Source organism: Eleutherodactylus coqui, chromosome 4, assembly GCF_035609145.1.
Source record: "Eleutherodactylus coqui strain aEleCoq1 chromosome 4, aEleCoq1.hap1, whole genome shotgun sequence".
In the NCBI taxonomy this organism is placed as follows: domain Eukaryota; kingdom Metazoa; phylum Chordata; class Amphibia; order Anura; family Eleutherodactylidae; genus Eleutherodactylus; species Eleutherodactylus coqui.
The window spans coordinates 134912322-134936272 of record NC_089840.1 but is presented as its reverse complement, the minus strand read 5'-3'; the positions used below and the strand labels follow the sequence as shown (position 1 = coordinate 134936272).

General features: G+C 48.1%; 1 protein-coding gene and 2 non-coding genes across 5 annotated transcripts in view; 1 reads left to right on the top strand and 2 right to left on the bottom strand.

The window, feature by feature from the left end:
* MDM4 (MDM4 regulator of p53) overlaps positions 1 to 22252 on the bottom strand; it is a 40676-nt gene extending 18424 nt beyond the window's left edge. For 2 of the 3 annotated variants that reach the window (XM_066600146.1, XM_066600148.1), the window contains exons 1-5: positions 22074 to 22252; positions 19037 to 19151; positions 14670 to 14744; positions 890 to 1023; positions 377 to 426 (exon numbers count right to left, since the gene is read on the bottom strand). In XM_066600146.1, the coding sequence (XP_066456243.1) occupies positions 377 to 426; positions 890 to 1023; positions 14670 to 14744; positions 19037 to 19117 (340 nt within the window). In that variant the 5' untranslated portion in view covers positions 19118 to 19151; positions 22074 to 22252. Of the gene's footprint in view, positions 1 to 376; positions 427 to 889; positions 1024 to 14669; positions 14745 to 19036; positions 19152 to 19254; positions 19276 to 22073 lie in introns of those variants that run through there. The other variant, XM_066600147.1, reaches the window with a different exon arrangement.
* A 306-nt stretch (positions 22253 to 22558) lies between these two features.
* Positions 22559 to 22631, top strand: TRNAK-UUU (transfer RNA lysine (anticodon UUU)). The gene has a single exon. It is a non-coding gene; the product is annotated as a tRNA-Lys (tRNA).
* A 299-nt stretch (positions 22632 to 22930) lies between these two features.
* On the bottom strand, positions 22931 to 23003 carry TRNAK-UUU (transfer RNA lysine (anticodon UUU)). The gene has a single exon. It is a non-coding gene; the product is annotated as a tRNA-Lys (tRNA).
* Positions 23004 to 23951: the final 948 nt, after the last annotated feature.

Here is a 23951-nt window from a genome sequence, read left to right as displayed (position 1 = left end):
AACTCCACCCCTCGTGTCTTCCAACAGGTCATGATTTCAGGATATCCTATGGAAAGAACACCCGTGGCAATGTCTGAGGTACTAACAATAACCTCACCTGTGCAATACTGAGGAAATCCTGACCTGTTGGGGGTGGTGAGGACTGGAGTTTGGAAAACCTCAAATATAAAAGATGCCCCGATTTAAAAAAGGTCTAACAAACCCTCTATAATAAAGTCTCATGCAGATACACATTGGCTTTTATATTGTGAGATGTCTTAACTCTTCACAAGGTGCTGTTGCTTGCAGTCAAAGTATAGACAACGTTATAGCGAGCGACTGTCAGTGGCCCTAACCTTAATGTAAGATTGTGATATACAAAAGAAGAAATAATTACCTGTGCAAGAAATTTTATGAAGATTCTTCTTCAGCATCTCATACAACGGACTGTAGATGGAGAGCAAAGAAAACGATTACTAAAATTCCAGACCCCCCCCCAACCCCCCAAGCGCCATTATAATAAAGGACTAAGAGCCCTTTTCCATGGATCAACCTGTTGGTTACAGATGCCCGAGAGGTCATTCCAGCGATAATCCTTCCTGTGTCTGTACACAAGGACAAACATCGCTCAGTGAATGGAGGCGGAGCAGCCGGGGATCGTTCCAGCCCACCCACCTCCATTCACAGTAAGCAGGCCATCGTTTATAAGTCATGCTGCCTGTTTACACGGGCCGATCAGTCGTGGCATGAGTTTACACTGAGCAGGAATCTAAGCGATTCATTGACCCATGTAAAAGGGCACTCAATCTGAGCAGAGCCTCTGTAAATATAAATGGTTCCAATTCCAAACGCCTCGACTTATAACCACTTTCAGGTTGAACATATCATGAGTACGTGTAATGTCCATCACCTGGGGTCCTTGACAGAAAATGTTGTGATGCCCAATAACTTCCCAAGTTCATCTGTGCCACAATGTACGATATGTTGCTGCTGCTTGTCATACAACTGTTTGACCATGATGTACTGGCCCAAGAAATACATGACCTATGGAGAGACAAGGCAATTAATTACACAACAGTCACTAGATTTAATTTAAAAAAAATCCTACCCATGAGAGGCTGGATGAGAACAAAACTTCAATGCACTTCAAAATCTGAAATATTTTTTTTGTATTTTTAAGACTGAGTATTGAGATTCTTGTGCGTTTTTAGTTCTGTTTATCCAAAACAATGTCTTTATTCCTTTGGCCTGTAGTGTTAAACACAATACTGGATTGTAATGGAGTAAAGAAATAGTTTTGGACAAACACACAAAAATCTCAGAAATTATTATAACAAAAATCCATGACAAAATCAGAAAATTTCATGACTTTCATAAAATTCCAGGTTTTCCATGACGAGCATGAACCCTGCTTTTGCATTTTTCTTTTTCTACAAGCCAATCACTTAGTACCTCCATCCACATCACTGGAAAACGTCCCAATTCCCAACATTAATAGAATGGCTGCATACTTTATCAGACACCTATCGAACCAAATGTTCATGTGTATTGGGGGGAGCCGCTGAAAACAGCTGTCAGACAATAGATCGCTCATCCAATAGTTGTTGAGGGTGTTTAGGCACTTTCGGATACTTAAAAGTAGTAACTACAGTAATTTATACACCCAGCACAAACACTTTCACAGTTTTGAGTGGTTTTATTGCATTATTGGGTCTACTGACATTGACAGGGTTGTTAAAAAAAAAAAAAAAAAAAAATCACAGAAAGGCATGCTGTGTCATATGATAAAACAGAATTCTAATTTAAAAAAAAACAAACAAAAAACACTATTTGCACCCTAATCCGTCCAAAGCAATAACCTGTATATAGCAGGTGACCGCTCTGAGAAGGACGACCCCGCACAGGAACCTATTTCCTTTGTTCTAGGGTTGGTACTTCAAAACAAAACATCATAAAGATAACTGTACAATATTACTTAATATTGACGCCATTATATCCAGATAACGGCTTCACACCCTCCCTACCTACTAGATTCAAGGTGTTCATCAAGGACCATGAATCAATGACACATGTCATGGTAAAACTTCCAATCATATATAGAACCAGATATTAACATATACTGTGTGTTATCACCCGCACAGGCAGATATGGAACAAACCCCACATCCCAGAAGCTCCCATTTTGAATCTACAGTATATCAGTCAATGGTCATTTCTCGCAGAGAGTGGATCATTGATATATACACCCCTAATGCAAAACTGGTGCCAATATAATATTCTAAAGGATATAGATATTCGATATAGTCAATCTAATTAATATATGCTACACCATGTAGTACTCTGTCTATGCCAATAATTTCGCTGGTGAGATATGTATTAGAATAATCAAGCATTAAGGATCTAGACACCAAATAAAAATGGAACAGAATAGAACCCCTCAAGGTGTGACCCTCACACTAATGCAGATCTAGTGTTACACCGGGGCCACATATTACATCAGTGACCAAGTATCAAATGAATAGTGCAGTACTACACCACACCAGTATGGATAGGGGGTAACTTACAATCTTAGTACAACCCATTAGACCCCATGAAACATGAACAGTTTGTTTTACCATGCCCATAAGGGTATATTCACATATGGCAGATTTCTTACAGGAATTTCTGGTACCCCCTCATTCATCTGTAAGAGGCTTGTAGAAATCCAACCGCATTCACAATTTCAGGTCACAAAGTTCGGCAACAGATCTGCCTCTTGAACGTACCCTCGGAGAGGAGCTACAGGGAGGTGAATCAAGTCCAGCAGCAGTTTAGACATCGCTAAATGCTTTATTGCCTTTATTTCTCCCCGACACCAATTGCAGCTAAATAAGTTATTAAAATGCTCTTGTTTGAAATAAGTCACAGAGTGGCCGACGGGACGGACATACTAGTAATGGGAGCGCAGGATATTTAATGCCTTGCTGACAGAACTACTCTGCTCCTGACCTTCACTCTTGTGGGTGATACGTAGATAAAAAACCTTTGCATTAAGACCCCAGTCAGACATGCAGATAAATCACAGATTAGTCACCACAGTAAGTCTGCCATTGTAGAACTTCTCTGTCAGGCTGCAGACTGGACGATTGGTTAGCAGGTATGGAGAAAGTGACCTCCTTACAAACTTCTTATCCAAGGCATTTAAGGTCAAAGATGCTGATAGAGGTTTATTGCTGGTCCTAAATAAGGGGGCTTTTATACAAAATGAATATCATTCAGTGTAAATGCTGCGCCAACTGAATGATGAATGAGAAGTCTTTTGCTTCTCACAGTCATTCAGTTTCTGCATGCATAAAGCTGAACATATCATTCAGTGTAAACATAGGCGATGGGGGAGGGGGGGGGGGGCTTTCTTCCAAAAATCTTTCGGTTTCTTTCTTCCAGAAATGGAGCAGAGAGATGGAAACCCTGAACTGACCCCAACGCCAGTGTGAAAGCCGTCCAAGTCAGCATGGCTTGCAGGGTTTGTGTGGGTTATCGCGAGACCGTGCCAGTCCTTCATGTACCGAGCCATCTGGAGCACAAGCTGCCGCTCTGGCAGAGGACATATTAAGAGGTGATCATTCTTAAGCACATGCTAATTATTTTGGACATGGCGTTGTCAGTACTACAGTCAGTGTTAAGACTAGGAAACCATTACAGTTTTGGAAGGTCCTTAAAGATTTCCAGTCACAATAATCTACTTCTCGCAGGTCTCCACTTGCTTCACAAGAGCCGCCGCGCTGTTAGATTCTCACTTATTGTACAGTTATTGGAGGAGCGACTCAACGGTTTTAGGAGTGAATCAAATTATAAGAATTCTTTACATCCACATGAAGCGGATGCAACTATTTTTGGAGTATAAACAGGTTATACAGGATTATTTGTAAAGGTGGTGCCATCCGAGCAGCCCTAGTAAATTCACCCCCTAGAATTACTGTCACAACACATAATGGATCACAAATACAGATGAGCGAGCACCAAAATACTCGGGTGCTCGTTACTCGAGACGAAATTTTCGCGATGCTCGAGGGTTCGTTTCGAGTAACAAACCCCATTGAAGTCAATGGGCGACCCGAGCATTTTTGTATATCGCCGATGCTCGCTAAGGTTTTCATGTGTGAAAATCTGGGCAATTCAAGAAAGTGATGGGAACGACACGGCAACGGATAGGGCAGGCGAGGGGCTACATGTTGGGCTGCATCTCAGGTTCCCAGGTCCCACTATTAAGCCACAATAGCGGCAAGAGTGCCCCCCCCCCTCCCAACAATTTTTACTTCTGAAAAGCCCTCATTAGCAATGCATACCTTAGCTAAGCACCACACTACCTCCAACAAAGCACAATCACTGCCTGCATGACACTCCGCTGCCACTTCTCCTGGGTAACATGCTGCCCAACCCCCCCGCACGACCCAGTGTCCACAGCGCACACCCAAGTGTCCCTGCGCAGCCTTCAGCTGCCCTCATGCCACACGCTGGCCTCATAGCCACACCACCCTCATGTCTATTTATAAGTGCGTCTGCCATGAGGAGGAACCGCAGGCACACACTGCAGAGGGTTGGCACGGCCAGGCAGCGACCCTCTTTAAAAGGGGTGGGGCGATAGCCCACAATGCTGTACAGAAGCAATGAGAAATCCAATCCTGTGCCACCTCCATCAGGAGCTGCAAATGTGGGCATAGCAATGGGGAACCCATGTGTCACACACTATTCATTCTGTCATGGTGTTTGCATGCCCCAGTCAGACCGGGGTTTTTTATAAATAGTCACAGGCAGGTACAACTCCGCAATGGGAATTCCGTGTGCACCCACAGCATGGGTGGCTCCCTGGAACCCACCGGCGGTACATAAATGTATCCCATTGCAGTGCCCATCACAGCTGAGGTAACGTCCGATTAAATGCAAGTGGTCTTCGGCCCACACTGCATGCCCCAGTCAGACTAGGGTTCTTTAGAAGTGGACACATGCAGTTACAACTCCGTGTGGACCGACAGCATGGGTGGGTGCCAGGAAGCCACCGGGGGTACATAAATATATCCCATTGCAGTGCCCTTGCAGTGCCCATCACAGCTGAGGTAACATCAGGTTTAATGCAGGTGGGCTTCGGCCCACACTGCATGCCCCAGTCTGACCGGGGTTTTTAATACATAGACACTGGCAGGTACAAATTCCTAATGTGAAGTCCCTGTGGACCCACAGCATGGGTGGCTCCCTGGAACCCACCGGCGGTACATAAATATATCCCATTGCAGTGCCCAGCACAGCTGAGGTAACGTCAGCTTTAATGCAGGTGGGCTAAAAATTACTAGGATTACACTGTAGGCGAGGGCCCAAAAAATTGGTGTACCAAGAGTACTAATGTACCTCAGAAAAATTGCCCATGCCCAACCAAGAGGGCAGGTGAAACCCATTAATCGCTTTGGTTAATGTGGCTTAATTTGTAACTAGGCCTGTAGGCAGCCCAGTTAAAATAAAAATTGGTTCAGGTGCAAGTTTCAACGCTTTATTGAATTGAGAATTGAAACGTATAAACATTGTTTACAAAAGTTATATGACTGAGCCTTGTGGGCCTAAGAAAAATTGCCCGTTCGGCGTGATTATGTGAGGTTTCAGGAGGAGGAGCAGGAGGAGGAGGATGAATATAATACACAGACTGATGAAGCTAAAAGGTCCCTGTTTTTTATGGTGATAGAGAACGATGCTTCCATCCGCGGGTGCAGCCTACGTATTGCTTAGGTATTGCTGCTGTCCGCTGGTGGAGAAGAGAAGTCTGGGGAAATCCAGGCTTTGTTCATCTTTATGATTGTAAGCCTGTCGGCACTGTCGGTTGACAGGCGGGTACGCTTATCCGTGATGATTCCCCCAGCCGCACTAAACACCCTCTCTGACAAGACGCTAGCCGCAGGACAAGCAAGCACCTCCAGGGCATACAGCGCGAGTTCAGGCCACATGTCCAGCTTCGACACCCAGTAGTTGTAGGGGGCAGAGGCGTCACGGAGGACGGTCGTGCGATCGGCTACGTACTCCCTCACCATCCTTGACTCAGCCTTGACTGGGCAGCGGTGACACAGTCTTGCTGGGGAGCCATAAAGCTGTCAAAGGCCTTGGACAGTGTTCCCCTGTGCTGTACATGCTGCCTGATCTCCGCGCCTCCCCTGCTACCTGGCCCTCGGAACTGTACCTTCTGCCACTAGCGCTGTCAGATGGGAATTTTACCATCAGTTTGTCCGCCAGGGCCCTGTGGTATAGCATCACTCTCGAACCCCTTTCCTCTTCGGGTATGAGAGTGGAAAGGTTCTCCTTATACCGTGGGTCGAGCAGTGTGTACACCCAGTAATCCGTAGTGGCCAGAATGCGTGTAACGCGAGGGTCACGAGAAAGGCATCCTAACATGAAGTCAGCCATGTGTGCCAGGGTACCTGTACGCAACACATGGCTGTCCTCACTCGGAAGATCACTTTCAGGATCCTCCTCCTCCTCTTCCTCAGGCCATACACGCTGAAAGGATGACAGGCAAGCAGCATGGGTACCCTCAGCAGTGGGCCAGGCTGTCTCTTCCCCCTCCTCCTCATGCTCCCCCACCTCCTCCTCCTCAACGCGCTGAGATATAGACAGGAGGGTGCTCTGACTATCCAGCAACATACTGTCTTCCCCCGCCTCCGTTTCTGAGCGCAAAGCGTCTGCCTTTATGCTTTGCAGGGAACTTCTCAAGAGGCATAGCAGAGGAATGGTGACGCTAAGGATTGCAGCATCGCCGCTCACCATCTGGGTAGACTCCTCAAAGTTTCCAAGGACCTGGGAGATGTCTGCCAACCAGGCCCACTCTTCTGTAAAGAATTGAGGAGGCTGATTCCCACTACGCCGCCCATGTTGGAGTTGGTATTCCACTATAGCTCTACGCTGCTCATAGAGCCTGGCCAACATGTGGAGCGTAGAGTTCCACCGTGTGGGCACGTCGCACAGCAGTCGGTGCACTGGCAGATTAAACCGATGTTGCAGGGTGCGCAGGGTGGCAGCGTCCGTCTTGGACTTGCGGAAATGTGCGCTGAGCCGGCGCGCCTTTCCGAGCAGGTCTGACAAGCGTGGGTAGCTTTTCAGAAACTGCTGAACCACCAAATTAAAGACGTGGGCCAGGCATGGCACGTGCGTGAGGCTGCAGAGCCGCCACCAGGTTACGGCCGTTGTCACACACGACCATGCCCGGTTGGAGGCTCAGCGGCGAAAGGCAGCCGTCGGTCTGCTCTGTCAGACCCTGCAGCAGTTCGTGGGCCGTGTGCCTCTTCTCTCCTAAGCTGAGTAGTTTCAGCACGGCCTGCTGACGCTTGGCCATAGCTGTGCTGCCACGCCGCGCGACACCGACTGCTGGCGACGTGCTGCTGCTGACACATCTTGATTGCGAGACAGAGGTTGCGGAGAGGGTGGATTAGTGGAGGAAGCATACACCGCCGCAGATACCAGCACCAAGCTGGGGCCCGCAATTCTGGGGGTGGGTAGGACGTGAGCGGTCCCAGGCTCTGACTCGGTCCCAGCCTCCACTAAACTCACCCAATGTGCCGTCAGGGAGATATAGTGGCCCTGCCCACCTGTGCTTGTCCACGTGTCCGTTGTTAAGTGGACCTTGGCAGTAACCGCGTTGGTGAGGGCGCGTACAATGTTGCGGGAGACGTGGTCGTGCAGGGCTGGGACGGCACATCGGGAAAAGTAGTGGCGACTGGGAACCGAGTAGCACGGGGCCGCCCCCGCCATCATGTTTTTGAAAACCTCCGTTTCCACAAGCCTATACGGCAGCATCTCCAGGCTGATCAATTTGGCTATGTGCACGTTTAACGCTTGAGCGTGCGGGCGCGTGGCTGCGTACTTGCGCTTGCGCTCAAACACTTGCGCTAGCGACGGCTGGACGGTGCGCTGACAGACATTGCTGGATGGGGCCGAGGACAGCGGAGGTGAGGGTGTGGGTGCAGGCTGGGAGACGGTCGTGCCTGTGTCCTGAGAGGGGGGTTGGATCTCAGTGGCAGGTTGGGGCACAGGGGGAGAGGCAGTGGTGCAAACCGGAGGCAGTGAACGGCCTTCATCCCACCTTGTGGGGTGCTTGGCCATCATATGCCTGCGCATGCTGGTGGTGGTGGCTCCACGGTTGATCTTGGCGCGACAAAGGTTGCACACCACTGTTCGTCGGCCGTCTGCACTCTCAGTGAAAAACTGCCAGACCTTTGAGCACCTCGGCCTCTGCAGGGTGGCATGGCGCGAGGGGGCGCTTTGGGAAACAGTTGGTGGATTATTTGGTCTGGCCCTGCCTCTACCCCTGGCCACCGCACTGCCTCTTCCAACCTGCCCTGCTGCTGCACTTGCCTCCCCCTCTGAAGACCTGTCCTCAGTAGGCTTAGCAAACCAGGTGGGGTCAGTCACCTCATCGTCCTGCTGCTCTTCCTCCGAATCCTCTGTGCGCTCCTCCCTCTGACTTACTCCAATTACTACTACCTGAGTGATAGACAACTGTGTCTCATCGTCCTCCTCATCCACTGAAAGCTCTTGAGACAGTTGCCGGAAGTCCCCAGCCTCATCCCCCGGACCCCGGGAACTTTCCAAAGGTTGGGCATCGGTCACGACAAACTCCTCCGGTGGGAGAGGAACCATTGCTGCCCACTCTGGGCAGGGGCACGAGAACAGTTCCTGGGAGTCTGCCTGCTCCTCAGAATGTGTCATTGTAATGGAGTGAGGAGGCTGGGAGGAAGGAGGAGCAGCAGCCAGAGGATTCAGAGTTGCAGCAGTGGACGGCGTAGAACTCTGGGTGGTCGATAGTTTGCTGGATGCACTTTCTGCCATCCACGACAGGACCTGCTCACACTGCTCATTTTCTAATAAAGGTCTACCTTGTGGACCCATTAATTGTGAGATTAATCTGGGGACGCCAGAAACGTGCCTCTCTCCTAATCCCACAGCAGTCGGCTGCGATACACCTGGATCAGCAGCTCGGCCTGTGCCCACACCCAGACTTGGGCCTCCGCGTCCCCGCCCGCGTCCACGTCCTCTAGGCCTACCCCTACCCCTCAGCATGGTGTATTACCCGTAGTGCATAAACAGAACGCTGTAATTAAATGTGCCGCTTATTGGCCTGTGGTTGGAGGCTGACTTCGCTTACGGAACGCACAGCAGAGCCAGGAAAGAATTTTGCGCAAGCCTGTAGTGAGACGTAGGTGCGTATGACTGAGCTAGTGGAATTCACAGCGCATAAGCAGTCAAGTGTCCAAAGGCCACTAGTAGGCCTTAAATATTTTGCTTCTATTTTTTTAAAGGCTGAGCTGAGACAGCAGACAGATACTGTAGGCAGCGTATATATGTATACTGTTTCCCTCTGGACGGGATGACGGCGGTGATGTAACGGGCAACGCAGAGCCAGGAAAGAATTTTGCGCAAGCCTGCTCTAACACTTAGCTGCGTATTAATTAGGACTACTACCCCCAGCAGAGACGCAGTACACTCAAGACGGTCACAGGCAGCCCAAAGATAGTATTTTTACCAAATTTGTTTGAAAAAGCCCACTGCCTATATAGACAGTATATCTCTTTCCCTGCCTCACCAGTACTGGCCCTATACTATGTACAATGACTGCAGACTGAGGACGCAATGCTCTGCACGCCCGATATACAAAAAAAAAAAAAAAGTGCAACACTGCTAAAAGCAGCCTCAACAGTACTGCACACGGTCAGATGTGGCCCTAAGAAGGACCGTTGGGGGTTCTTCAATCCTAAAATAACTCCTAACGCTCTCCCTATAGCAGCAGCAGCAGCACTGTCCCTGATCTATGTCAGAATGCATCTGTGGCGAGCCGCGGGCGGGGTAGATTTAAATACCTGATCTCCCCAGCCACTCACTGCAGGGGGGTGGTATAGGGCTGGAACATTACAGGAGGAAGTTGTAATGCCTTCCATGTCTTTCTATTGGCCAGAAAAGAGCGCAAATGTCTCAGAGATGAAAGTGAAAGTAACTCGAACATCGCGTGGTGCTTGCCTCGAGTAACGAGCATCTCGAACACGCTAATACTCGATCGAGCATCAAGCTCGTACGAGTACGTTCGCTCATCTCTAATCACAAACTACTCTTAAAAAGGATTTTCCCTGCAGCAGTCGAAGTGATTGCCTCCATATCCGACTTTATTTCCAAGTACAAAAGCTCGGAAATGAGGGAAATCCGCTCCCTCCCCTATTATCGAAAAGTAGAAACAAGTTAAAAGCAATTGTGCCATATTATACAGAAATTGTATATACTTCATACCAAAAACACAGCAAAATGATGCCAAAACCAAGGCCACCCCAAATTTAATTGTCTAGTATGGAGTAACATCAGCTAAATCTGTACAATAATAATTAATGGGGTTGTCTCGCAGCAAACATCAAAATTTTACATGGGGTCCCCCTGTCACTCCCCTGGCATAAAATAGCAATTTAAAGCAGTTTTTAAACCGCTTGCTACTCACCGATCCAACGAAATAAGGAGTTTAAAAAATCTTCTCCCTAAGATGGCCGCCGGTCCTTTCCCAGGGATGCACTGCGGTTTTCTCCCATGGTGCACCGCGGGTCTTCTCCCATGGTGCACCATGGGCTCTGTGCGTTCCATTGCCGATTCCAGCCTCCTGATTGGCTGGAATCGGCACACGTGACGGGGCGGAGCTACGATGAAGCGTTGACCAGCTCTCCGGCACAAGCGGTCCCATTCACCAGCCAGAAGCACGGACTGCGCAAGAAGACGCCAGAAGACATCCGAATTAGACGGATCCATGGCGACGAGGATGCCAGCAACGGAGCAGGTAAGTGAATAACTTCTGTATGGCTCATATTTAATGCACGATGTATATTACAAAGTGCATTAATATGGCCATACAGAAGTGTATAACCCCACCTGCTGCCGCGAGACAACCCCTTTAGCTAAAACAAAACTTTTAGGCCAGATTCACACGTGTATGCGTATTTTTGCGCGTTTTTGCAAATCGAGTGTTGTGCATCTGAGTGTGCAACTACATTCATTGTACTTTTTATGCACGCAAAAGTCACGCAGTCACGGTCCTTAATATTAAAAATGCTAAATAGCCTAATTAATTGCAGATGCTCCATTTCCCAGCGCAAAAGCCACAGGAAAATAAAGCATGCTGCATATTTTTTTGTGTGACGGAATTACAGTGTCAAAATAGGCGCTTGTGAACGAACCCATTGAAATCAATAGGTTTTGCTCACTGCGTATTGCGCGTGCAAGCATGGCTGTGTGAATCCGGCCCTAATCCTCTCTCACAGCAGCGCATTTCAAATTCATATTTTGCAGACTGGAACACAGACCTTCTGACAGTCATTAGGGCCATTTATATGTGTGGTTTTAAAATACCCAGTATGCGCTACCTTACTGAAGAAGTTCACCCATTATAGTCTATTGAAAGTGATTAAAATTCGGATGCATCCATTGCCATTTTCTATTAGGCAAAAACATGGATCAGTTGTTTGCACAATACTGTAGAATACATATTATGGGATGGAAGGGCGCATCCCATGCAAAGTTGTTGAGAATGCAGAGAGGTGTATGTAGACAACAGGTTAGACCGGAGCAATACATGAGGAAGACAACTAAAGGATGAGGGTAGTGGGTGCAAGGTTAGCAACTTTTAACGCAATTTGCCATGTTTATCCAGTAGGCTATCAGACAGCGTTTCATTTATAAAAAACACAATAATATGCATCCATTTTGGATTTGACCTCCTGTTAAAGGGGTTGTCCCGCCCCCAAAACTATTTTTTTTTCCCCCCATGAATGCCCTGTAGAGGAGAAGCATCACACACAACAGCCTTTCCCATAAAAAAAAACTATATTTTCCTCACCTTTTTATTCCTTTTCTTCCCCTTATAAAAAGCTTGCCTGAACTTTTTAAAGATGGCGCCGCTGGGTAGTTCCCATCATGCACTGCTGCCTCTCTCTACTCAGCGTGCGTGCTCCCGATGCCAGTCACTTTGTGAGGATATATATATATATATTGCCATATGTTCTTTATACTTTTATACCTATATGCAAGTTTTATTCAATTCCAAATAAGAAAAAAAAACTTAATCTGTCGCCTTAACATCAGATATTCCAAGGCTTTAGAAGGCTGAGAGAGATGTTCTAGAAATTCAGAGATGATACCGAACCAGACATGAAGGCCGCATGTACTTGGCCGTTTTCCCAGAAGTGCCGTATCAAGATGTTCAACCATGTACATAATTTTCACTGTCCCAGGCCGGAAATCCGGACTTCTTAGAATTGAGTGGGTGATTCTTTGCATTGGAGTTAATTAAATACGTGATTTTCTGTACAAGCCAGAGGCGCCTCACTGTCTAAGGCGGAAATCCGGACTTCCCATATGTGGTTATAAGCCCATCACCCCTTGTTGGGGAGGGGACAAAGGGTATAAGATCTCATGTAATCTGTAATAAAGCACGTCGGCACAGCGCAGCCATGCCCCGTGTGAGGAATGATACCAGATCCCTGTGTGGTGTCTCTTCTTACCGCCGGCAACGGGGCAAGTGGGGTGGGCCCGATTGGTGCTGTACTTAGAATATTTTATTACCCTGATAACATGACTGGAGGATCGGCGTCATGGAGACTCACGCTTCACTGCTTTGAATGGAGCCGGCAGCCGGCTGGCTCCATTCAAAGCAATGAGAGGGCAGTGCGATCTCTTGCTACTGCTCTGACAGCTGTTAGCAGGAGATTCCTTCATCTCCCTGGCATGTCTCCTCATCACTGGACACTGTGACAGCCCGACTCCCGCACCGACCCCTGCAAAGTGACAGCCGGCCCGCCGACTCCCGCACCCCCCCCTTCCCCCGCAAAGTGACAGCCCGAGCCCGACTCCTGATCAACCCCCCCCAGCCACAAGTGACAGGCCGCCCCCCTCCAACAGCCCAACCACACCCCCTTCCCATTGACTTACCCAGCCCAGAAGGAAGGTCTGCTGGGGGAAGCTACTCCTCTTCCGTCTGCCGGAGCCAGGGGAAGCCAGGTGAAGACTGCGCATGCGCCTGCATCAGGCGCGTTCACAGGGGCCTGAGCAGCCAGAAGATCTACAGCGCCTGTGCGACTGGCAGAAGACCGACTGATGGGAGAAGAGCCAAGGAATGGTCGGAGCCAAGGCAACGGACTGGTAAATATAGGGGGGGGCTGGATCAGGTAAGTATATATCTACTGTATGGCGTATTTACAAAGCACACATTATATTATAAAGTGCTTTGTAATAGCCATACAGAAGTATATAGGGCCATTTGTCACGGTGGGACAACCCCTTTAACCTCTTAGTGACCGGCCCATCATGTTTTTACGTCCTGCAGCTGCAGGACGTGTGGTGATCTCCCTCCATACAACACGGCCGCCGGCCTGTTTCTTAAAGCAGACACCCGGCAGCAAAAACTGCGATAAGCTACATGGCTCATTGGATCAGTTAACCCTTTCAATGCTGTCAATTCTGACAGCGGCGTTTAAATCCCCTGAATGGCCCCCCACAATGAGATCGCAGAGAGCCGTGTGGCTGTCATGACAACATGCCTATCAAGCCATTTCGTGGGGTGGCTTCATAGACTGCCTGCCCGATCGCAGTATGATGTGTAACCTAAGAACTAAATGTAACATCTGGTTTTGTGACCCATTACACTGCCACTTCACACCAGCATCAGCGAGTCCAGAACCTAAATCAGCATCGTTTAGCCTGCCATCCATATATAAACCTAACGTTTATAGTTCTGGCTTGTATCAGTGATGCTTCATCCCCATCTACAACGTCTTGACGCAACTTTTTAATGATATATTTTTTATCTCTCAGTGCTTCATTTGTTACAGCCTGATGAAGAGGCCTTTGTGATTTAACATCACATATTTTCACGACTAACAGCGCCACTATTTTTGCCATCCATCTTATATTTTCCATTATACGTTGGTGTTTTTCTGCCATGTCTGCTGAAATAGAGGGGATTAAATGTTTAAAATCATGGACTCTTGATTTTAATCAAGCATGGTTGAGCCACAGCCCATGGATTTTGCCCTAATTCTTTGAATGAATCTTCCCCTCGCTATCCATACCATTTTGGAGGACAACGACACTTAGGACAGCAGCATCTTAACCACTATACACAAGATTTACACAATTCAAGCCTCTGCGATTTAAGGCCCATTGGGCTCACAGACAGAACTGCCCACAGGAACCCCATATTGGCCGCATAATGCGCTCTGATTGATTTCTTCATTACGCATTAGCCTAATCTGCCATAAAAAACATGAATGGAGTAGCAGTGTGCATGCATTGCCACTGCTCTATTCATTTAAGGAACTTCAGGACCAACGTTCCAGTGATGGGTGGGGGTCCGACCCCTATCAGTTTTCACCTGTCTAGTGAACAGGTAAAAATATGAAAAACAGTCACCTAACCAAAACACTTGGTTACGCAACGTGCTCAATAATACACACGAACGGTACAACTGTTTGAGTGTTACTAGTTTAGCTGGATTGTCATCCTAATCGCATCGACAAGTCCAATCAGACCACATTTAATTATCAATGCAGAGATCCAAATAACTACAAACGCTTCCCTTACTTTTTCTTGCAACTGTATGCATCAAGTGATGAAGAATAAACATAGTGGAGATGAAGAAAAAGAAAAGCTCACCTGTTTTAGGGTAAATGTATCTCCCTTGGCCCCGGCTGTGTGCAGAAGCTTCAGAAGATCTGGTTGTGGTCGTACCTAGAACGTGCAGAGATAACATAAGATTATTCTCAAGGTTATGTTGTGGAGGGAAATCAAAAAGTCTTCCATTACTGGGTAGGACTGCCTAGGAGGAGTGGGTGAAGTTGTGCAGATAAATGCCTACATACCACTGGACTATTTCACAGCACATTTTTCAGAACAGCTTGTTGGAGCGGACTGTTAGGCCGCCTGCAGACGGGCGGAAATCCCGCGGCGGGATTTCCGCCGCTCAAAGCCTGCATAGGAGTGCATTACAATACGCACTCCTATGCTGACGGCCGCGCGAAATGTCGCGCGACAAACAAACCGCGGCATGTCCTATTTTTGTGCGGGGCTCTTAGAGCCTCGCACAGATACGTCACTCACCCGGTCGCCGGCTCCGGTCTGCGCATGCGCCGGCTGCCCGGCAGCCGACACATGAAAGAGCCGGGGCCGCCAAGCACGGGTGAGTACGCGCTCATCTCTGCAGGCACTCAGGTCGGGTCCCGCGGCGAGAATTCTCGCCGCCGGATCCGACCCACTCGTCTGCAGGCGGCCTTAGGATGCCATTACAGGAGTGCCACTTGCTGGGCTGCACTTGGACTTGCATGTCCAGCCCGGCAATTGGCCCTAAATAGCACTAGCACTCATGTATTAGTGTCCTTAGGTTGCTCTCACATGACCAGATTTGAATTGCGGAATCCGCACACATTAAAAAAAATAGTATGTTCGAATATCTGCTCAGATAAGCGGATAGCGATTGTGATTAACGTGAGCGGATTTAAAATCACAGCATATTCTATTTTTAGATTCCATTGAAGTCAATGGAGCCGTCCGACCCATGGCCCACCCGCAATTGACATTGCAAATAGGTTGCGGGTACCCACGTCATCGCCTAGTGACGGCGTGGGCAAAGCCAAGATTTAAAAAAAAATAATAATCTGTACTGCGCATGACCGATGGCGAGCTGCCACGGTCATCTGCAATACAGAAAAGCAAAAAGGTACGCAGGGTCAACGTCCGGAATCTGCTGCGGAGACCGGCCTTACCGTTGTCCAATGTAACAATCTGATAACCACGTTATATCACCCATTCATTACTGGCAGCCATTCTAGGAGTTCTAAAACCATTTATTGGGGTGGTCAGACAGGATGTTTGAGCTGGCAGGAGAAAAGTGCTGCTATCTACAGGGTAGTACAACTACTAGGCTTAGATTTATTTCCATATGGCTTTTAGACAACTATGATGGCTATATAGATGGCTGAATTACCATATCCATATGACAAACACATACTATAAGCATCAATATAATATACACTTATTTAGTCATTAACAGTATTTCCGACAGATATTTGGCTGATTTATTGTTATTTTCAGGACACCACCATCAACACTGGTATATTTTGAACATTTTTTTAAAAAAAGTGTCTAAACGTGTTTTTAGTTTTAGATTAAAGGAGATGTCTCGAGGAAGCAGTTAAATTTTTTTTTTGCCCAGTCCCCCCCATTAAGTACACATTACTAAGCCCCCCTGTAAATGACATTTCTAGCTGGTTCGTACTTACCGTTCCAGCGTTTCAGCAACTTATAAAAGTTTTCTCAAGATGGCCGCCGGCTCTTTCCCCGTCGCTCGCTGCAGCCCGACGTGCGCGCTCCCGAGACGCCGCCAGCTGTGTCTCCATGGCAACCGGACGCATCGCAGCCGCCGACCAGACGCCCCGCAGCCGCCGACCAGACGCCCACCGCCAGGCAGCAGGTAACCGGCGCTAGCCCCCGGCTCCCCAGCGCTAGACCCTCAGCCCAGGTGAAGGCCCCGGAGCCCAGCGCTAGTTCCCCCGGCCTAGCGGCAGCCCCCCCCGGCCTAGCGACAGCCCCCCCCGGCCTAGCGACAGCCCCCCCCGGCCTAGCGACAGCCCCCCCCGGCCTAGCGACAGCCCCCCCATCGCAGCGGCAGCCCCCCCGGCCTAGCGGCAGCCCCCCCCGGCCTAGCGGCAGCCCCCCCCGGCCTAGCGGCAGCCCCCCCATCGCAGCGGCAGCCCCCCCCATCGCAGCGACAGCCCCCCCGGCCTAGCGCTAGTTCCCCCATCACAGCGGCAGCCCCCCCCCCGGCGCAGCCCGGCGCAGCGACAGCCCCCCCCGGCGCAGCCCGGCGCAGCGCTAGTTCCCCCCCGACCCATCACTTACCTGGGACGCTTCTCGGGGCTGGGCTGGGCTTCTCCGCTGGGCAGCTCCAGTTTCTGCACCTTCCTCTAACAGAGGAAGGTGCAGAATGGCCGCTGCAGCGCGCTCCCGAGCAGTGACAGCTCGTCTGCGCATGCGCAGAAGAGCTGTAGCGGGGAGCACACTGAAGCGGCTCGTGCTGAATAGAGAAGACCGGACTGCGCAAGCGCGTCTAAAAAAGAAAGCTGCCAGCGAATTTAGACGGAACCATGGAGACGAGGACGCTAGCAACGGAGCAGGTAAGTGGAATAACTTCTGTATGGCTCATATTTAATGCACAATGTACATTACAAAGTGCATTAATATGGCCATACGGAAGTGTATAACCCCACTTGGTTTCGCGAGACCACCCCTTTAATGATTGGAAATCTGTCCTTACATCATGCAATGTGCAAAGGCACCAGAATTCTGGCACAAATTACACAAAAAGGGGCATACATGCTGTATGCCAACAGCCTTTAGGCACCTTTTGCACTTCACAGAACACCTTTCAAAAGTATCAAGTACTGTGTGTATGGCTGTGTTAAGGTTAATAAGGTTATGAAAGGAAGCCAACCAAGTTGGAGAAAAAAAAAGTGTCCAACCTGTTTATCAAGATGCAGCAAATCTAACTGACAACCTGCACCGCCGTGTAAGATTCGGGGAATCTTCTGCCTGCTTGCTCTGGTTTTAAATTAAGCCTGAAATTCATTTTAAAAAAAACTCATCCATGTTGCATCTGCAAAATACATTTTTTTCTTCCATTTGAAGTTCCATATCACATCCATTTTTTACCTTTGTATACCATCTGCTCTTCACATTCACAAGGAAGACTTACAACATCCTGGTTTGTCAATTTTCTTTTCTACGTCTTAGGCCAACTTTACACAGGCGAGCGCGTTATGGGGCTGTAAATCCCACCCCCATATCGCGCTCGCCATCCATGTGAAATCCCAGAGGATTTTTCATGGCAAAACAGGCTCTCATCACTTCGAAGATCACAGAGTTTCTCCCATCATTTTCAATGGGAGACCTCGGTGCAATGCTGCCACTGGTCCCATTGAAAACAATGGGCGCTGCGATGCAAGAGCACACAGCAAGATAGAACATGCTGTGCTTTGTTTCCCACTTCACATCAAGGGGCCATGCAGGAAGACATCGCTCATGTATGAGCCCTATTCAAAAGAATGGGGTTCATATTGGTGCATCTCGCAACAAACAAATCTTCTACAATTTTGATGCCCGTATGAAGGCAGCCTTAGCAATGGTTCCATAAATACAGATGCATGCGGTCGCTATCCACGTGCTGTCCATTTTTTCTCTCCTTTCTATGTCCCCAATGACTTGAATTGGTGAGTCTTGTTCACAAGTCGGACAAGAATAGTGCTGAGTGGAAAAGCAGATGTATGAATTGGCATACTGACTACAGTCCGAGTCTAGATTGTTGAGTCGGACAGCACAGACTGAAAGTATAGTTGATTTCTTATATTAATATAATCCCTACAGCTCCTGCATCACATGACTGCAACCACCAGTAAAGCTATGTTAGATGTATTACTGGCTATTAGAGTAGGGGGGTGGACTCTATAATACATCCAGCACCCAAAAGCACAAGGGGATGAACAAAGCTCCTGTGCCCATATCATCACTGCGACATAAGTTAATGTAACGGCACGTCAAGGTGTAAGAAAGGGTTAACTGAGCATGCTACCATGTCCAATGGAACATGAGCAGTCAAAACCCTGACTTGAGGCTCCAGATAAGCATAAACCTTAGATTTCTATACCGCTAAATAAAATTTCAAAAGGCTCAACAAGTCACGTAAAAAGAAATGGACAGAGTTTAATTGACTATTCCTATGAGAATACAGAACAGTGATTCTAGCTCAAAAAAGGGTGACAAAATGGTATTTATTTGGGGTGAAACCGTTCCGTACTGCTAGAATAAAATCCTACTATCAGCATGCCTTTGCACGAACATCAGTCTAGAAAATATATATATCACACACACACACACAATCATAATTTACAGAAATTGGCCATCATGTTTGTTGCTTTGAAAACAAAGTGAAACTTTTCTATGATGCCCTGTGATGAGATGCTGTCACATACCGCATCCCCCTCCGAGTCCTGCATGTCACGATTAGAGGGGTCAAGTCCCAGCAGCTGCTGCGAGGAGGTAGAAGTTGACATTTTGGCAGTGTCAAAGCTGTCTGTGAAGATGTACCTATAGAAGAGGAGAGAGAAAGAATGTAATAAGCCACAAACACCCAAGAAACTGATAAACCGAATAGATTCCTGTGAGAGCAGATTGTCCTCCCCACACGGACCCCCAGGTGGATCGCCTCGTTCCTGTGCATTCTTCTCATTAAATAAAACAGAGCGGATGTGGGGGGAGTTCCCTGGGAATGTACCGCCGCACACTTATCTGCCACAACATGCCAAGACATGTGTGGATATCTATAGTACTAAGCGAACAAGGACCCCGGGGACAGTGCATGGTAAGAAACTTCTATCAATGCAAGGGAAGATGCCCTTCCCAGACAAAGCAGCACAGCTAGTACATCCCTTTAATATATATATATTTGGTATTGCCACATACGGAAAAGTCCAATTTATCCTGCAGGTGAATGTTGTCAAGGTGGAAAAAATAAAAAACAAAACAAAAACACCCCGTGCTTATTAGGTTATCCTGTCTGTAAGATAAAGTTTACAAAGAGACCGTCACCTACTTTTATCCCCATAAACTTAGCTTATTGGTTGAAAACCGGTGACCTGAATCCAGGGATGCAAGTGTTAAACTTACCTTACCCATCGTTCCCCCGTGTGAGCACTGGAAACCTCAGTGCATTGAGCGGCGCACCAAGTAGTCCATCCGTTTCAATTACATAATGGGCGGACTTCTTAGCAGAGCCGCTAAATGCGCTGAGCAGCGGCTTCCAGCGATGACACCGGGGAGACAAGGAGAACACTTACATCCCCGGACTCAGCGGGTCGCCTACTTATAACCCAGGAGCTTAGCTCATAACGAATTCCCTTTAATAAAACACAATAAAAAAGTCACATATACCCCAAATGGATACCAGTAGAAACTACCGGCTGTCCCGTAAAGAGAACAAGAACTTCCACGCAACCTTGAAGTTATGGTGGTTAAAAGCTCAGATTTGTTTAGTAGTAAAAAAAAAAATATATATATATATATATATATAAAAACAAAACTGGTCTACTTGTAATCGCACCGACCAGCCGAATAAGGTTAACACGCCATTTTAGCCTCACCGTATATGCTGTGAAAAAACACTGACAAAAGCGTTGCAATTGCATTTTTTCCCCAGTTACAATTTTTTAAACGTTTTCAGTACCCGATATCGTACGTTAAATTGTACCACAAAAAAAACTTAATACAACTTATGCCACAAAAAGAAAAAAAAATACGTAGCATGTCCTGTTTTGATGTGTATTATGCACCGCAATAGCCCATTGAAGTGGATGCGCAAACACGCTGGAAACCTGAGTACTCACTGTATCTGCGCAGCAAACACACGGGCCTTCTGCTTATTTGCGCACACAGAAGTGGGCGAAATACACTGACGCAAGACATTTTCAGTCATGCAAATACACATAGTAGTCACACGACTGAAATACGCCTGAGCCCGTGTGAACGAGCCCTCAGCTATACCGCTATCGCAGCACAACCACTAATACCACCAAGCAGCACGTGTAGGGGATTTGCCACGTGGCACAAGTCAGTTGCTCAATATGGCGCAGATAAGAATAGTACAACCTGGTGTAGTTTAGCAACACTTAGTTAATCCCAAGCTTCCCCCCCCCTCCCCATTTTTTTTTTTAAAAGGGGGGAGGAAAAAATGACAATCATAACTCCTTTATTTATCCATCGACGTCGCTGTATGAGGGCTTGTTGTTTTTTTGCAGGGCGAGTTGTGTTTTTCAATGGAGCTGTTTATTGTACCATATAATGTACTGGAAAACGTTTTAAAAATTCTAAGTGAAGAAAAATCGTTTGGGGGATTTAAATGCCGCTGTCAGAACTGACAGCAGCATTTAAAGAGTTAACAGCTCAGATGAGCCGCACGACTTATTGGAGCTATTGGCTGTAAGAATATGTTGGCAGCCGTGATGTATGGAGGGAGATCACCCGCGATCTCCCTTCATACATGCCCTGCAGCTGCAGGACATAAAAACACTAAGGGGTTAAACGGTACACCATGAGTTGAACGCCACCTTACTGGCACCCCGCCACCTTACTGGGACCCCGGAGCCACTTTGCTGACAAAATGTTACAATTTATTTACTGAGAAGGGCATAAAACCATCAGCAGATGTGACCTGGGGATCTTTTCCAACTATAGATCTACAGAGGTCCTCCTGTTGACGAAGGATACAGGTTGGCTGAGGCGAGATACAGGCACACCAGAAATAATAAACCTTCCCAATGTGCAACCCACAAACAGCACCCCTTATTCAGACTTCACAGCTGTCAAGAGAGAATAGCTGAGGAGGAGGATGTATGAGTAAGGGCGGCTGCACTCGGAGGGATTTGTTTTGTGGGATCTGGACTGGGCATCTTTCAGCGTTTTCATGTTTTTTATTGCATCTCCGCACCCTTCACAGTGATGGGGTGCGTTAAGAAGCGTTGCTGAACGCCGTGACATGCCTTCAAAAATGGCGCTTGAAGTCCTGGCAAAACGCAGCAGTTCCGAGCGGCATTTAACTGAGAGCGGCCGTAGACAGCAGGTTGGCGCCAATGATGGCAGACTTCTCTCTCCTCTGTATACACGCTGAGGGGGAGCGTTTACACGCAGCGAGAAGTCAGCGGACGGGCAATGGTTTGTATGCGGGCTGAATCTGAGGGACGAGCGAAGACGAATAGCAGACGATGGCGGTGCGGTCAGACGTAACGATTAGCACAGACTTTTGCTTGTTTGAAGAATTTTGCGCTCTACCCGTCCCCTAATCCTGCCCGCGGCCCCTCAGGTAATACCCCACGGCCGCCGTCTTCACCCCACGTGACCTGGCCCGCCCCTGGACACGTGACTGCTCGGGCCGCCCGTTACCTCACGCTCTGAGGTGAGACAGTCGGTGAACGTCACCCGCCGGCGCAGGCCAATGTCATCTGTGTAACCTCTCACCCTATTGTCGGCCTATGGCCTCCCGTGCCCACATCCTCGCCAGTTCTCAATCGCCGCCTTCCTGGCTACGACTAAGGACGACCAGACGCCATATCCCGGGGAATCACCGTTTCCGGTTCCCGTAACATGGTATCGCCTTACATGTCCTCCGCTCTAGCTGGTGTGCAGTACGAGGCGGAACTGCGTACCATAGAGATGCCCACGCGGGCTAGACGCACAGTACGTGCTGTACAGTCTGGCTGGTGGTTAGAGCGCCAGGGGGAGGCAGCGGTTGAGAAGGTCACTACTGCTCATGAGCTGTACACATGGCGGCAGTCTTTACGCGGCTACGTCCATCTGTAGACATCACGTTATAGAAGAACGCTCTCTCCGCCTAGTGACGTATGGACATGAGATATCTAGTGTCATAATGGGGTGTTACGGAGGTCATCGCTTGCAGAGAGTCACACACAATAGGCTGTAATGGGTGCAGAGGACTCCAACGAGCCCGGATAGCTCAGTCGGTAGAGCATCAGACTTTTAATCTGAGGGTCCAGGGTTCAAGTCCCTGTTCGGGCGGCTCGTTTCTATTTTATTTTTTAATTATAATTTATCTCACTTTTTCATGACAAATCATCTGCATTTGATGGAAACCTGAGCTCTATTACTACATACATATATATCTTTATATTGTTTTTTTTTCTAGCAATGTCTGTAGTAAAAAGCGCTAGAGGCAGCATACTTATATGTACACTATGACGTATGTCATGTCTATGGGACATTTTTATAGCTGTATATATTATGTTGGGCCAACGGAAAGGATTGGCTTTAGACTCAATGTATTGTTAGACAGAAATAAAACTAAAAAAGATGAGTGCCGCCCGAACAGGGACTTGAACCCTGGACCCTCAGATTAAAAGTCTGATGCTCTACCGACTGAGCTATCCGGGCACTCATGTGTTAGAGTGGGCAGTAGTGCTGAGGGTAGTCGATGCTAGCACTAAACAGCCAATCAGGACACAAGTTGCTCTCACCAGCGTTAGGGTCAGCTCGGGGTTTCCGTCTAGCAATCTCAATGGTGTTTAAAAAAAAACGAAAGGCTTCCATTCCGTCAAGTGTCCATTTTTTGAAAAGAAAATAGCGCAGTCTGCAGCGTTACTTATCCCTAAATAAAACAGAAACATGACGGAGTGGAAGCCTTTCCATTTTTTTTAAATCCCATTGAACTCAATGGGGCAAGGGGGGTTATGGATCATCTTTTTGGCATTTCAATTCTTCTCCTTAAAAAACAGAGCAGAGAGGCGGAAACCCTGAACTGACCCTAACGCAGGTGTGAATACGACCTTGGGTCACTTGCACATCTGCACTGCAAATTCCGTTTGGAGGTGCCGTCACTGATCTGGCAGAAAATACCGGAAGAAATAGCGCGGCATGCAGCATTTTTTCATCCAGTAAAATGCTGGGCAGCTGAGCGGAAACCAAGCGCACCCAATCATAGTCAATGCGCTCCGTTTGTCTTGATATACATTGCTGCTGTAGACAGGGAGCTCCGGCGCTACGGGGGTGGGAATACTACCGGCTCCAGGGACTTGGGGGACAGAAGAGCTGCATTATCATGGCTGGGAATGGTCAGCGAAACTGTTACATAATTCACACACCTTCTTTTCATACTTTTAGAACGTAAGAAAGAATATCTTGGTGTCTCAGGCCCCCTGTCCACGGCCGAGGCGGAATATCGCTATCGATATTCCGCTGCTGGGAGAGGAGGGGGAAGCGCTGACAGCTCTCTGAGGTGAGCCTATCTAATAAATAGGCTCACTGCAGAGAATCACGGCAATCGCAGCATTCCATGATGTAAATCCCACGAGCGGAGAATCGCTATGATTCTCCACTCGTGGA